Source organism: Leucoraja erinacea, chromosome 5 (genome assembly GCF_028641065.1).
Source record: "Leucoraja erinacea ecotype New England chromosome 5, Leri_hhj_1, whole genome shotgun sequence".
In the NCBI taxonomy this organism is placed as follows: Eukaryota; Metazoa; Chordata; class Chondrichthyes; order Rajiformes; family Rajidae; genus Leucoraja; species Leucoraja erinaceus.
Window position 1 is genome coordinate 53,619,607 of NC_073381.1, and position 16,682 is coordinate 53,636,288.

Consider the following 16,682-nt stretch of genomic DNA (forward strand, 5'->3'; position numbering starts at 1 on the left):
AACCTAAGAGTTAAAAGAGCTAGGCCTTGCTGACCCCTCGTCTCCACCCACAATCGTGCCTGCAGTTCCCTCATCCACCCCACTTAGTCTAACTGGATATTGTCAGCCAATCTCAATGGCAAACTGTGTCCCAGAATCATGGTCTGGATGGCAACATTTTAAAAAAAAGTTTTAAGTCTCTTTCAGAATGGTTAACAAAAAAACCCACACAAAAACTCCTTCCCTCCAACTCTATGACAGGTAGTCCTTGCTTTCTCCATCCTTCCCCTCCCCTTCCCAGCTCTCACAAAGCCTACTGTCTCCGCCTCTTCCTTTCTTTTTCCCGCCACGCCCCCCCCCCCTCATGTCTGAAGGGTCTCGACCCAAAACGTCACCTATTCCTTCGCTCCATAGATGCTGCCTCACCCGCTGAGTTTTTCCAGCATTTTTGTCTACCTTCCACACGTAATTGATACATTAAGGTTTAAAGCTTTAAAAAAATAACCACCTATTCTTAACGTTACAATTTCCAGTCAAATCAGTGAGGTTTTGGATATTGCTTCAGGTGTGATCTTCAGCAGGATGAGAGTCAACTTACCAGCAGTAGAGGGAAGAATCTTATCCAGAAGAGACCCTGATCTTTGACCATGCATGGCGACTTGTCTACTAATCTAAACTAACATTTCGTTTACCCAGCTTTAACAAAGGGTCTCGGACCCAAAATGTGAACACTTTCTCCTTCCACACATGCTGCCTGGCCTGCTGAGTGCTTCAACCCTTTTTATGTTTTTATTTCAGATTTCCAACAATTTGATTTTCATTGAACTCATGTATTCTGTCTTCCAATTTGCTATCATTAAAACTGCAATTAATTCTAGGCGTCCCCATTTCACACTGCATTCTTGCAAATGTCAGATTAATTAGCTTCAACAGATGAATATCAGCAGTTACACCAGCAGGAATTTGCAAAGCCGAAATTTGTTTTGCTCACAGCACAAATTATTTTAAACCTCATTTTCACACCGGCAGTAATTTAACTTTGGCTTTGTTATTTATTATATAACTTTAGTCCCATCAACTAAAAGTAACTGAAATTCTGTGAAAATTCTAATTAATTCATAGTGGAGTCTGACTGAAATGCTTTCTATGTTGAATGAACACTCCAAGATTTCTACATGACACATCCTGTCAGGAATCGTGCTTGCACAGATCAAACATTTCCCCATGTCAGATAGGTAGGTCATTTCTTGGACAACACTCTGTTAAAGCCTTTCAAGAGAAATCAGTTCATACAAGCCCAATCCAGGGACATTTCAGTTCAACTAAGTTTTAATAATTGTTTTTCCTCTACAGCTGTTCAACGTTGAAAATATGTTGTGCAGGATACATTTGCTTTATTTACTTACTTGTTCTCCTTTAAGTCTCCAACACTCTCCATTTTGCAGACCTGCATCATAAATCCCAAGCTCAAAACCACCCCCTTTATCTATCAATCCCTCAATGATCAATTTGGATTTGTCTGTGGTCACTCAGTTCCAGACCTCTAACGATATGGTAACAGGTAAAAGCTAAATTCCAGAAGGTCAGGGCACTATCGGACCTAATAGATGACTGTTAGGTCCCAAAAAATACACTGCGGTTCCATAACAACTCAAACTACAAAACCCTATTTCAGGATTAGGTTTAAATAGACCCAATTGTTTGAGTGCCTATTTGCCATGTAACTAGGACAGGATATATTTTAGAGAAAGAGATGTCAAAGATGTGAAATTTAGCACAACATCCCAATTAATAATTGTAATGTTAGTTTATTTGCAACATTTCCTCCTTTTCAAAATAACCTAATCATCTCCATTTAACAATGAAGATTTGAAACAGACAAGCTATATATTTTTCATTTAGTATTCCTATGAAGGTTTGATTTAATTCTAGTTAACTGCACATGGTTTAAGAGATGGAGGAAATTACTTACACATTTGGTAGATGGCAGAACTCCCCGACAACTCACTGAGTTTCTCCGGGAATATCTCATGTTGTATCCCTGGTCTTTGATGAGCTACAGTGATATTTTAAAGTGTCAACATGCTCAGAAAATATTATAAATCTAGCAGGTATTCAGCATTTATTCTTTGAACACTACATTTTGATTGGCCTCTGCAATATGTTCTCCCAAACAGAAAAAAATAAACTAATACATACAATGTCTTCCTCCTCTTCCTTCAACATCACACCATTTTCTTTAATATCTCCTTTTAAAGACAGGGCTGGCTTTTGTCTTTTTTTTCGATTGTATTTAGAAACCTCTTCGCTGTTGTATGCTGGTAGTTCCTTTTTTGACATAGATACCCTGCAGCAAAATAATAAAAAATAATATCAACAGAAAGTCAATGGGGGGTAAATTCAAGAGCCTTGTAACCAGGTGCAGGATCATAAAGGGAAACTATCCTGAGGCCCTGCATTGCAATTCAGGCAGCATGCCAACTTTACCGTGACTGCCACTGCTTACTTCAGCAAGGGACCTGCAAAAGGGAGTGCCAAACTCCAGTTAAAGCTGCCGTGCATTGCTCACTGCTCAGCAGCATCTCTTAAAAAGAATTGCATTATTGGTAATCATACAAGAAAAGAATCTAACCCAGAAAACACCCCTGAAGTGCATCTGCCTATGTAAACATTTAATTTGTTTTCTTCTCCACAGTTCATTCCTGGTTTCTGCAAACTCCTCCAGTTCTATTTCCTCTAACTATAATTCTGTTGTGCATTATTCTTTCCCAATCTACCATCTAGTTAACCTCTGCAATTACTTTTCTATAGTTTTTCACCTGCACCTCTGCCAACATCTTTTTTTAAGCATGCTCCTCTCGTGGTCTGCTATCCATTTCCTACATGCCTCTCTAAAACACCTAGCTAAAGCTAATATTAATAGCCATCCCACTACTGCCTGCCTCACAGCATTTACATTACAGCACAAGTTTGTACTCTGTGTCGTCCTTTTGTTCTCGTCAATACATCTCCGATGCAGAAATACAAGAGGAAAAAGCAGTGAGAGAATTGTGGCAGAAGGTGCACAGATGCTGCAAGATTTAAAAAAAAACTTTCTTCAGAAATTGACTACCTTCACTCTTCGTTCTGGAGCCAAGAACTGGCCACCATCAACCACAACCACCCTTTTTAAACTGAGGCTTGACTGGCTGACACAGAATTTTCCACCCTAAGTACAAGCTGTATCTTGCAGACCACCAGCTTCTGCCCCTACGGTACCCAATGCCACTTCATCCACAACCCCGAGGAGGAGCGAGGGCCCTGGCCTCGCCTGTGCCAGCCTGGGCTCAGCCTCCTCCGGCCCAGCGCTTGACTGGGCCGCGCTGCCCTGACCTGGCCCGGGCTCTGGGCTTGGGGCAGGGCAAGGGAGGGGCAAGGAGGTTGCTGCTGCCACCAGCACCACCATTACCAACAGCACCAGCAGGTCCAGCAGGCGCCCTGCCCTGCCTGCCCATGGCCTGCAGGAGCAGGTCTGCAGACTCTTTCTCCGACCAGGACGACTCCAGCAACTCGGGCCCTGCTCCGAGTGTCCTGTTTTCGAGCAGGGCCGGCGGCTGGCCATCTTCAACAGGATCTCGTTGTTGGACTGAGGGGAGGGGGGTAGAGGTGGAGGGCTGCCGGCCAACCCGGAGGGACAGGCAGAGCCGAGCGGGAGCCAGCAGCTGCAAGTCTGAGGCTACCCCGCCAGCCCAGGGTGACCCAGGACACCTCCGGACAGGGACGGGTCACCAGGGAGGGGATGGGGACGGCCCAGCAGCAACTCAACAGCACCCGCAGCGACGGAGAGCCGGACCTGACCCCGACCATGGATGAAACGCAAGCCTGCACACAATGCAGCGCCACCGTTGCCGAGACTGTTTTTCGCTTGTGACCTATCACCTGGGCATGCGCAGTCGAAATACCAAACTCGCCACCTTCCTTATATTTTACTTCGGAGTCACGTGAGTGGCTACGTGAAGAACCCCGCCAGGACGCATGTGTGTCATATCGCTTTCACGCTTGCAAACGACAGGCGGGGTGGAGCGTTCCCCCGCAGCGGTAAGTTTGAAACCGCGACCTGCAGGTAAGTGATTTACTCTGCGGTAGTTTTTGTCCCCGCGCTGTTTTTACACGGGGGGGGGGAAGCTGGACAAAATAGTGTCCACAAGTGCTGCGAGTAAAGCTGGCTGGGGAGGACCGCGAAGTTGCGGGAGCCAGCAGCAGCTGAAGGCACAAGCCCCGTAAGTGGGATCAGCTGTGCCGACTTTTGGTCCCGCGCCGGCCAGAACACCACGGCCGGGCGGGAGACTATTCAGAATGGGGCCGTCGACTTTGACAAGTCGAAAACGGCAGGAGGCGGGGTGGAACGACGTTCCCCCGTAGCGACAATTTAAACCAGGACCTGCAGGTAAGAGTACTCCGCGGTCTTTTTGTGTTTTCCCATGCTGATTACAGGTAGGGAGCATGGAAAAGTCGAAGAAACCAACGAGGGCTGCGACAAAGCTGGTGGGCCAGCAGCGGCCAGCGGCACTTGAATCACCTATAATGGGATCAGCTGTGCCCGATGTCGCCTCCGCACCGGCCAGATCCACTCCGCGGCCGGGCGGTAAGGCAAAACAAAAAACCATCAAAGTCGTGGACTCAGATGAGTCCGACTTTGAGCAGCCGCGGGCGGCCAGCGACCGTGAGCGCTGGAGCCGGATGGAGCGGTGTGTGGAGCATTTGCTCCAACGTGACAGGCTCTGGGAGATGGAGTCGAGTCACTGTGGGCTCTATGTAAAACCCACAGCAGCACCTCTTGTAGGGCTGCACAGTGCTTCTCCCTCGTCAGAGGGGAGTACTGGGGGTCAGTTCTGGGCTGATCCTGAAGAGGGGTTTGCAGAACAGAAATCAAGTGTGCAGGGGGTGCAGGAACGTGAAAATCTACTGGACATGGTGTCCAACTTCATACAGCCAGACCAGACTGGCCAAAACCTGGAGGACACCTGACACCGGGTAACTGTATATCCCTGAATGTTCCTGTAATAAATAATTGTATATGGAAACTCCTAAACAGCGGGGATAACAGCTTTCACCCGCACAGTGGATGAGAAGGACATGTCGCAGGACCAACAGGATGCTTTGCAACACACGGCCATAGACAGCACCTTTACGCACCCACCAGTAGAACAAGACTGACTGGTGAAAGCTCGAAGGTCCGGTACACCAAACATGAGTCTTTCTTAGGCCATGGCCCAGACCGGCCTTCTTGGAAGATACGCAAACCTCCAACATCAACCAAACCACAAACCCAGACACCGACGCCTCAACATCAACGAAGGATTTACAAAAAGAAGTAAACCTGCCACTGGTAACTATGGAGATAGGTGGGTCTGGTCCCCTACAAATTGCAGGGAGCATGGAGGTTGGGGGGAGATTACTCTCCTTTCTGGATGCATGGAGTATGTTAACTACCGACACTTATATTTTAAGCAGTATCCAGGGATATACAATAGAATTATACACAAGTACAGCCCACCAGTTCAACATATACCGAACCGAATGTTCGTACTTTCCGGTAAAGAAAAATCAGAAGCGCATGCTGAAGTGGAGCGGCCTTACGCAAAAGGGGTAATTGAAAAATCCCAACACGAACCGCTAGAATTCGTGTCCAATATCTTTACCAAAAACAAAAAAGATGGTGGTTGTCGCATCATCATAGATCTGACCAAATTGAATACATTTGTACAATATATTCATTTTAAAATGGAAACCTTTGTTACTAATAAACAATTGATTTCCAAAGGTTACTTCATGGCTAGCATCGACTTAAAAAATGCTTATTATTCAGTGCCTATACGAGGTGACCACAGATGTTTATTTTTTATTTTTATTTTTTTTATTTTATTAGAAGTTAATACAGCACAAAACAGTACAGTGGCACCTAATTTTAGGTGCCAACTATGTAATACCGTAATCCATTCTATGTACAACCTCTAGTTTTATGTTATAAGAAGGAAGTAAGCAGGACAAGAAAAAGAAAACAATAGAAAGGGGAAAAAGTGGAAAAATAGATGATAGAGAGTAGAAAAACGTGAAGTGTGTATGTAAAAAATAAAAAAAGGAAGAGAGAAAGTGGAGAGTAGAAATAGAAGAGAAGGCCCCTTAAAAGAGAATTTTTCAAATCTGTATTCGGAGATGTAGCTCTATCCGCGTCATGAACTGAAATCAGCAATCCTTACGGTACCGCTGCATCACATGATTCCAAAAAGTCGATGAAAGGAGACCAACTCCTTAAGAATTGGTCATATTTATCTATTAGTCGGAGTCTCATTTCTTCAAGGCGTGCTATGTCCATCATATTCCTAATCCACATTTTAACAGTTGGTGTGGTTGTATTTTTCCAAAATTTAAGTATCAATTTCTTTCCAATTATTAACCCATAATTAAAAAAAACATTTTGATCTTTATTTAAATTGGTATCTTCTCCTATTATTCCAAATATAATCCCTTCCGTTTTGGGTTCTATTCTTGACTTGAAAATCTTTGTAAATATATCAAATATATCACTCCAAAATTTATTCAACTTTGTACATCCAACAAATGAGTGTGTTATATTAGCGTTTTGAAACAAACATTTATCGCATCTGGGAGAGACGTTTGGATAAAATTTATTCAACCTCGTTTTTGAATAATATAGTCTATGTAATAATTTGAATTGAATTAAATTATGTCTTGCATTAATAGAACAGTTATGTGTATTCATCAAATACTTTTCCCATCTATCCTTCGAGATCTTTATCATTAGCTCTTGTTCCCAATCTTCCCTTAATGCTTCTGTTGAGGGTGATTCTCTATTTAATATATTATTATAAAAGTATGATATTAATTTTTGTGAATCAGCCTTAATATTCATTGCTTCTTCTAAAGGATCTAAAAATATAGTTTGAAATCTATGTGTATATTTCTTCATAAAGTCACATACCTGTATATATTTAAAATATTGATTATCCTTCAATTTAAATTTTAATTTTAATTGTTGAAATGATAACAGTTTGCCCACTTCATACATGTCCCCTACTTTCCTGATCCCCAGTCTATCCCATTGTTGATATGTGTTGTCGATGAGAGAAGGTTTGAATGCGGGGTTGTTCAATAGTGGGGTTAGTACTCATAAATTATTTAATTTCAAGGATACTTTTATTTGTTTCCAAATTCTTATTATATTGTGAATAATTGGGTTCTTCTTATATATTGTACTATTCAATTTTATCGGTGAGAGCAGGATCGTTCCTATATCGTGCGGATAGCACTCCTCTTTCTCCATTCTTATCCACTCCAACTGCTGAGTGGAACTATCCAGCCAGTATATTATGTTCTTAATATGCACTGCCCAGTAGTAATATATAAAGTTAGGTAATGATAAACCCCCAACTTCTTTAGATTTGCACAAATGCTTTCGTTGAATTCTATGTGTTCTGTAGTCCCATATAAAATTAGTGATAGTGGAATCTAATTTTTTGAAAAAATATTTTGGAATATATATTGGGATCGCTTGAAACAAATATATTAATTGTGGTAAGAAAGTCATTTTTATAGCGTTAATTCTACCTATCAATGAGAGTGGAAGCGTTTTCCAAAATTTAATCGTATCATTCAGTTTATTTAATAGTGGTATAAAATTGGCACTAAATAATGATTTGTGTCTTCTCGCAATTTGAATACCCAGGTACTTGAATTTTTCTGTTGCAATTTTGAAGGGGAATTTTAGTAAGTGTCTCGAATCCTGTGGTTTTAAAGACATAATTTCGCTTTTATTCCAATTTATTCTATATCCTGAAAAAGAGCCGAATTCCTCAATTAGTGTTAATAAGGTGGGTATACTCGTTTGTGTATTAGTAATATATAAAAGGATATCATCAGCGTATAATGAAATTTTATTCTTTGAGTCCTTGGTGTTATATCCGTGAATATTCGGGTGATTTCTAATCCTTTCGGCCAGCGGTTCTATCATAAGGGCAAATAGCAATGGTGATAAGGCACACCCTTGCCTATTACCCCTTGATAAGTAAAATTTTGGAGATAGCGTATTGTTAGTTAATATTCTTGCCGTAGGTCTATCATAAAGTAGTTTAATCCATCTAATAAAATTCTCTCCCATATTAAATTTTTGGAGTACCTTGTATAAATACTGCCATTCTACTTGATCAAATGCCTTCTCTGTATCCAACGTGACCACTGAGATATCTTCATTGTCCTTCTTATGAGAGTACATTATATTAAAAAGCCTTCTCAAATTATTAAATGATTGTCTTTTGGGTATAAATCCCGTTTGATCCGTATTTATTAAATTGTTTAATATAATTATTTAGCCTTCTAGCTAGAATCTTTGCTAAAATTTTCTGATCCGTATTTAGAAGTGATATAGCTCTATAAGAACCAGGCTCATCTAAATCTTTATCTTTTTTTGGTATAAGCGTTATTGTTGCTTCTGCTAGGGTTTCTGGTAGTTTATTTTCAGTATAAGCCTGCGTGTATAAATTAAATAATCTTGGTACAATTGACTCCTGAAATCTTTTATAAAATTCATTACTAAAGCCATCTGGTCCTGGGGTCTTCCCATTTTTCAATGAGTTTATTATTTGTTTTATTTCTTCACTAGTAATCCGTGCTCCTTAATTGCTCTTGTTCTAAACTATCCAATTTTGGGAGCTTGCAATTATCTAAAAAATTTGTAATTTTACTTACATCTGTCTTTATTTTGGATGTGTATAAATTATGATAAAATTGGGCAAACCTCTTATTAATATCCTTAGGCAATGTTAGAAACTCACCATTGTCCGATTTAATTTTTGTAATAGTTTTTTCCTTTTCTCGTTGCTTCAGTTGCCTCGCAAGCAGTTTATGTGGCTTATCCCCAAATTCGAAGTGTGCTTGTTTTGTAATTTGGAATAATCTTATTACTCTAGCCGATAGTATTCTATTGACTTTATATTTCAATAAAGTTATCTTATTATGTTTATTTATGGTTGGGTCAGTTGCATTGTCCAGTTCTAGTAATTTTATCTTCTGTTCTATCCGCTGAAGTTCTCTTTTATTTTCCTTATTTTGAAAACTTTGGTAAGAGATTATGACACCGCGAATATATGCCTTGAAGGTTTCCCATAATAGCGGTGCAGAAATACCCGGTGTGTCATTTATTTCGAAAAAAAGTTTTGTTTGTTCTTTTATATACTCATAACCCTGCGGGTTATTTAATATGTGTGCATTGAACCTCCAAAAAGGTTTTATACTCGGCATTCCCTCAATTTTAAGTATAAAAGTCAATGGTGAGTGATCAGAAATAATACTATTATGATATGATGGTTTATTCGTATACGGGATCAATTTTGTGTCCAGTAAGAAATAGTCAATTCGTGAATAAGTTTTGTGAACTGATGAATAAAATGAGTATTCCCTACCACTTGGATTTGCTATTCTCCAAACATCAGCTATGTTATTATTTTTTATATAAGTATTTAAAAATTCACAGGTCTTGGTTTTAACAAGACGCTTCCCTAGCTTTATTGATTTATCTAAGTATGGATCTATAACACAATTGAAATCTCCCCCCATTATTATATTTTGAAAATTATGCTCTGCGATTAAATCAGAGATGTTACTTAAAATTCAACTGGATGGGACAGCTTTGGCAGTATAGAGCGCTGCCAAATGGGTTAACATCAGCCCCCAGGCTGTTCACTAAAATTTTGAAACCAGCCCTAGCGTTTCTACGGAAACCAGAATAGACCAGACTTATTGATTCATCCCGTAACAAGGGATAGCCACCCATGCCATAACTATTTGAATTTATTAATTTGTAGAGTTTAAAAATACCACTACTACAGCTGGGACTGACGGACCGAACAGTGAAGATGATTTCGGCGGGCCACAGACAGTCCACCAAAAAACAGTATCTGGTCTATATCAGGAAGTGGGCGATGTATTGTCACAAAAACAGCATCACCTACAGAGATATGAACATCCCGTCTGTTCTAGAATACCTGGCAGGCCTCCATTATGATGAGGGGCTCAGTTATAGCGCCATCAACTGCGCCAGAAGTGCCCTATCAACTTATCTATGGCAAGGAACAGAGCGTCACTCTGCTGGGACTCATCCACTGGTAACAAAACTTATGAGGGGAATTTTTAATACCAATCCCCCAAGAACCAGGTACTCCCAAATATGGGATGTGAGTATTGTCCTGAAGATGCTCAGGAATTGGTCTCCAGCAACAGCTCTGTCCCTACATAGACTGACATTATAACAGTCATGCTAATGGCATTGGTCACAGCACAAAGGGTACAGTCATTACATAAATTAAGACTGGACACATGACTTCTTCATCTGAAAATATTACGTTTCATATTTATGAATTAGTAAAGCAGAACAACAGGGATCAGCAGGCCTCAATATAGAATTTAGGTCTTACCCAACAGATGATTGTCTCTGTATAGTAAGACATTTGTCGTTATACATGGAGAACACGAAAATCATCAGAGGCAATGAGAAGGCACTTTTAGTCAGCCATAAGCAACCACACAATGATGGCTGAAACAGGTTCTAATACAGGCTGGGATGGATACTAATATTTTTAAATCTCATTCCACCAGGGCTGCAGCTACATCGGCAGCTGTGCAGTTGGATGTACCAATGGACCAAATCCTCAAGGCAGCAGGATGGTCAGGGGAAAAACATTCCAACTATTTTATCATAAACCAGTCATTAAACCTGGAACATTTGCAGAAACAATTTAAGTTCTGTAATTTAATTACCCCATAAATAGGGGCTATAATTTGTGTTAATCAATTCATGGATTTCAATGTCGGATTCATGTCTAAAATATGTTGACACAATTCCTCCTACAGTCATTAAGGCAGATGTGATGCATGGACTCGTTTCCACGGCATGAAATCACAGAGCTTTGAAATCTTCACGTAGTCACTCACGTGACTCCGAAGTACATTGGTAAGATTAAACGAGAACTTACCAGTTCGAAGTTTGATCGTTATTTTATGAGGAGTACATTGAGGGAATACGTGCCCTCCGCTCTCACCCATGAACATATACTCAACTGGTATTTCTTCTCAAATCTTACTATGTTTAAGTCATTACAGTTATCTGTGATTTCACACCGCTGCTTTGAAGAATGACACGCATGCGTCCTGGCGGGGTTCTTCACATATTCCCTCAACGTACTCCTCATAAAATAACGATCAAACTTCGAACTGGTAAGTTCTCGTTTAATCTTACTATTAAGTGGCACTGCTGGTCAAAACACTTTGTAGGCTGCCAAAGCATGTTTATTCTGGGCGATTGTACTTTCAATTATTCACTAAAATGTCCAGGCAGGTCCTGGTGGAAAACAAGGCTTACACAGATATTATGGATAATGCTACCAGCCCCTGTTAGGCACGGAGGTGAAAATAACATTATTAGACAAATGTGGAGAAAAATTATTTGGATTCCAAAAACTTAAATCCATATTAGATGTGCTAGGGACATTCCACAGCGTACACGCAAATACATCAGGAAATGCACTAGCCTACTCCAGTTCACAATCATGTCTTGTGGGATGGAGTCTGATTCAAGTGAGACAGGAACAATTAGCACCAGTATGTCCTTAATTGTGGGTCGGTGGCATGAGAGGCAATACCTGTTCAAAAGTACAATGCCCTTAAATTTCCTGGATTACAAGAGGACCTGTTCAGTACCGTCTTATTTCTCCGAAGGGAGAATTAGGTGGTTTTCACAGTTAAAATAATGCATCAGCCTCCTTACTCCACAAGAACATTTGTTTTCAGTAACTGAGTAAAGTTGACTGATCCATTTACGTCGGCTCTTTTCCCATTTGATTGTAACCTCGAAGATTAAATAACTAGAAACTAAAAGGGATGATTTAACACAGAATAGATGAGAAACCACTTTAAAATTCAAGGGTGGACACAAAATGCTGGAGTAAAGGACCTGTCCCACTTGGTCATCATTCACGCGCCATTTACGCGACCTGCTAGCATGTGGGTAGCGCGGGACGGGCGCATGGAGTGGTGTGGAGGTCCTGCACGATACCTTCGCGCGCCACCGGCCTGTCGGGTAACTGACGGCCAAAGTGGGACAGGCCCAAGATCCCGGCTCGACGCAACGTCTCACCCCCAACAGCAGCAGAAGCAGGCAAACGATCGCCGAGCTCCGCCTGGGGCTCACGGCCGTTGCGGATCCGGATCCGCCCCCACAACTATTCCCAGAGCGGGGCCAAGCCGATTGGAGATGGACACAAAATGCTGGAGTAACTCATTGTGACGAGCAGCATCTCTGGAGAAAAGCAATGGATGACGTTTCGGGTCGAGACCCTTCTTTCAGACTGAAGAAGTGTCTCGACCAGAAACATCATCCATTCCTTCTCTCCAGAGATGCTGCCGGTCCCGCCGAGTTACTCCTGCATTTTGTAACTATCTTCAAATGACGTCACGCTCTCCAGACGGCTGTACGGACGCATGATGACATGCGCGACTGTCGCGCGTCAGTCACTACCGGCCTGTCGCGTAAATGACGGCCAAGTGGGACAGGCCCTTAACTCAGCGGGTGACGCAACATCTATGGAGAGAAGGAATTGGCGACGTTTCGGGTCAAGACCCTTCTTCAGACGCTGGTGCTAAATGTTCCTCACTAGTTTGAAGCAGATTCCATCCCACAAGACAAAATCAAGGCACGAGGGATGAGAGTTAGTGTTCAAAGTGCATAAATATATTGCAGTTTGTGGAACAATGGAATTTCATGGAATTCTATCGGCATAATTTCAAACCATAGCAAAGCAAATTACACAATGACATGCCAGAGAATATGGACAGGCAAAGTTTCAGGTCAGAAAAGGTGTCACGATTCCAGCATTTGCCGTTACTTATGTCCCCAAACTATTGTGCTTGTTTCATACGTTTATTGGCTGTTGAGCTTTCTTGGAAATAATAGGTCACAGAATGAGTACAGCATGCCATAACCTGAGAGACGGTGAATGACCAACATGCACATATGTACGGACACACTAATTGACATTAATTAACACTAAGAAATTAATATTGAATTGCTAAACTTGCTATTGTGTTGTACTGCTTACAGCTGCAAGAACGTGTAGCAATCAATAAAGGGCTATAAGCCTATTGCGAGTTTATGTACAGGGCCATATCTATCCATACACTGTATACTTGTATTCATATTTATGCATTTTAAACATGTATGTCATGTTTTATACTTTGGCAATAAAGTTTTTAATTGAATTGAATTGAATTGAGTACTGGTCACCATATTACCGAAAATATTGATTGAAAAGGGTTCAGAAGGAAATTTACGGAGCATTGTTAAGACTGGAATATGTTAAATATGAGGAAAGATTGTACAAACGCCAAGTTTTTTTTTAAAGCATGGGAACTTTTTTTTTAAATTATAAAGAGACCAAGGCAGAGCAAAATAAATCTATTACTCTTTACAGATGTGACTAGAACGAGCGAGTACAGGTTCAAAGAGTTGAAGAGGTAAAGAGAATTAATTGCACCCAGGGAAACATGGGGTTTGGAATACACTGCAAAAGCGCATCACATTTGAAGGGCACATCGATGTCTATTTCAAGAGCACCAGACAAGCATTTGTAGATGGGATCAGGTTGGGCAGCTATTTTCTCCACCAACATAGACATAATAAGGTTAAATAACTTCTGTCTCTGTTGTAAAATGTTCAACATTCTGCAAATGTATACGCTTACGACTAGCCTAGAGAAACAAAATAAGACTAATCACGAGGTGGAGAAGGATGGAGACATTCATAATGACACAACAAGCCAAGGAGGAAGAAATGAAGCACCATTTTTTGCTACATTTAATGGAAAAAATTAAGGCCTGCAGAAAAATGGTGACCCATCTCTGTTCCTTTTTTCTGTCTTCTTCAAAATTGGTAATTTAGACCTTCTTGGATCTTTAATTAGAATAATTGTGTTAGAATGTTTGAGGGTATTCCTTCTGATATACAATCTTTACAGTTTAGTGAAAGTTGAATCTGGAAGGATGGAAGTGTTGCTGGTCACAACTTTTACTATGGCCACCCCATTTCCACACAAGTGCTGGGTGGCTTTCTCTTAAAGCTCGATTTAGAGATTATGTTTTACGCAGTAAACACATCACTCTGGAACCCTAGGATTAAGACCATTCCACAATCACATGTCGTTTGCAAACGTGGCTGGCAGAGATGACGTCATTTCTCACTGAATACACCATCATAGACTGTAGTGCACAAATATGTCAAATAGTTGGAGCTTTAACTAAACATCTATAATGCAGTAAGAACATTGGCCCTGCATATAGCTACACAATAGGATAATAGAAGTGTTGTTTTTTAGAGTCAATGATGGTGCCACAGAGGAAATAGATAGAACATTCAATTAGAGGAGAAAATCAATGCCAGTGTCATAAAACCTTATTCAACATCACTTAACATATCTGCTCTCTTGTAACCAGCCTTGTATAGGGTGATTTCACGAAAGGTCACTGGAGCGTAGATCCGCACCCACGTGACCGAAAATCTCAAGTGGAGGACATGCTAGACATCCGGTACATGTTAGTGGATGGGAAAACACGCACTTTCCCACCCGTTAAAAACATAGAAAACGGCCAGGTTTTGATCTGCAATTTATTGTGCCAGTCGGGGTGACCGTGAGGCACAGCTACCTAGATTTACAGTTAAAAAAAAAGATAGAAACTAAGGTAAATTAAAGAGGGAGCTGAAGGTGCCAATCCAGCGGAAGTGAACAGCGGACATTTGCCGTGGAGATTTAAAGGTCCAAAATATCGGGAATTATCGCGTTTGCTCGCTGAATTTCATCAAAAGTAAGGCATTATTGACTTACTTTTGATGAAATTCAGCGAGCAAACGCGATAATTCCCGATATTTTGGACCTTTAAATCTCCACGGCAAATGTCCGCTGTTCACTTCCGCTGGATTGGCACCTTCAGCTCCCTCTTTAATTTACCTTAGTTTCTATCTTTTTTTTACTGTAAATCTAGGTAGCTGTGCCTCACGGTCACCCCGACTGGCACAATAAATTGCAGATCAAAACCTGGCCGTTTTCTATGTTTTTAACGGGTGGGAAAGTGCGTGTTTTCCCATCCACTAACATGTACCGGATGTCTAGCATGTCCTCCACTTGAGATTTTCGGTCACGTGGGTGCGGATCTACGCTCCAGTGACCTTTCGTGAAATCACCCTATTGTCACTGTTTCAGCAGGCGGAATGGCCTTAATACTAAAAAGCTATAGTCTCTATTGCCAAAATAGATGTTGCAATTGGTCGTTTGAATGGGTACTTCAGAGTCGCTAGAAACAACACAATCTTTTGTTTTTTAAATGGCTAAAGCATCACTCACCAAGAATATTTATAAAGACTGCTTCTTCAGAGGTCCACCAGAATTTCCTTATGACCCTATTGGTGATGATATTAGGTTTTTTTTGCTGTTTTTAATATCTACATGCCAGAATATGCAAATATGTTCCATTTAAAACATTGGTCCAAGTTCAAAAAGACAGGCACATGAACTTGTCTAAAATTCCTGTGCAACTTTCCATGGCTTAATGCTCGAAACTATAACCAGTGAGGCAACTTTGTTACTGTTTTTGCTCTTGCATAAAACAGTAGAGGCTTTTATTTTGCCTCCTGAAAATTACTTTGTCCATCTTCACTCAAGACCTATCCATTTTTTCAGTGGCTATTTATTATTTTTCACTCAGAATTCTTGTTTTTCCCTTCAGAAATTAAATATATCATATTTATTTGTTTTTCAAAAGATCAAATGTTGTGCCTACTTGATCACAAAGCAAAAAAATAAATCTTCTAGTAATCCTAAAAACTAACAACTTACTTGTCCTTTGCTTGCTGCGTACACCGTTCACTGCAAAATTTACGTCCATGACTAAACTCCTCAGTCATCCCATAATGACCGCAATTCTCACAGCAAAGTATGCCCTCCATACTGGGTGGCTCCTCCATGTTTGATGGAATGGAATTTCTAGATAAAACTAAATGACAAAAATGCAGTGCTTATTAATATTGTGAACATAAAATATTGTCACATATGTATTTGATAAACTACACATCAATATTATTAAATAATTGTCAAACCAGAAGTGCAAAATTACAAGAGACAAAAATTACCATTCATGAAAAAACTGGCAATTGCTATCGAATGAAAATTCATGTTCGGTATTGAATATGAAAATTATGCTCCCTGCTGATTAACACTAGAAGTTTAGTTGCTCTAGGAATTCAGGCTACAAATTAGTAGCTTGCTAAAAACAAAGGCCAGTTTTAGGAATATAATCCAAAATTAAATTATTACACAAAATACCACACAGTAAAAAAAACATGGATGATCATCTCAAAATCCTGCACTGACCTTCCTGCGCAGTGGGCACATTCCATGTTGTTGTTGCAGTTGCCTTTTTTATCCTATCTACTTCTGTTTCATCTGTGATGATCTCCAATGCACCAAACTCATTTATTCTGAACTGAAGTCAAAAGATGTTAATAATATCAATCGTCATTCATAATAGCAATCACAAATAACAAGTTCTTAAAAACCCAGGAAAATGGGTTTCCACACTAATCATGTCCATTTGCAACAAGTAAT

General features: G+C 40.5%; 1 protein-coding gene across 5 annotated transcripts in view; it reads right to left on the reverse strand.

The window, feature by feature from the left end:
• The window catches only part of l3mbtl3 (L3MBTL histone methyl-lysine binding protein 3), a 133,079-nt gene that overhangs the window by 86,583 nt on the left and 29,814 nt on the right, over nucleotides 1–16,682 (reverse strand). For 4 of the 5 annotated variants that reach the window (XM_055635630.1, XM_055635633.1, XM_055635632.1 and 1 more), the window contains exons 3-6: nucleotides 16,449–16,560; nucleotides 15,915–16,071; nucleotides 2,179–2,326; nucleotides 1,952–2,035 (exon numbers count right to left, since the gene is read on the reverse strand). In XM_055635630.1, coding sequence (XP_055491605.1) covers nucleotides 1,952–2,035; nucleotides 2,179–2,326; nucleotides 15,915–16,071; nucleotides 16,449–16,560 — 501 coding nt within the window. The remainder of the gene's footprint in view (nucleotides 1–1,951; nucleotides 2,036–2,178; nucleotides 2,327–15,914; nucleotides 16,072–16,448; nucleotides 16,561–16,682) is intronic. The other variant, XM_055635634.1, reaches the window with a different exon arrangement.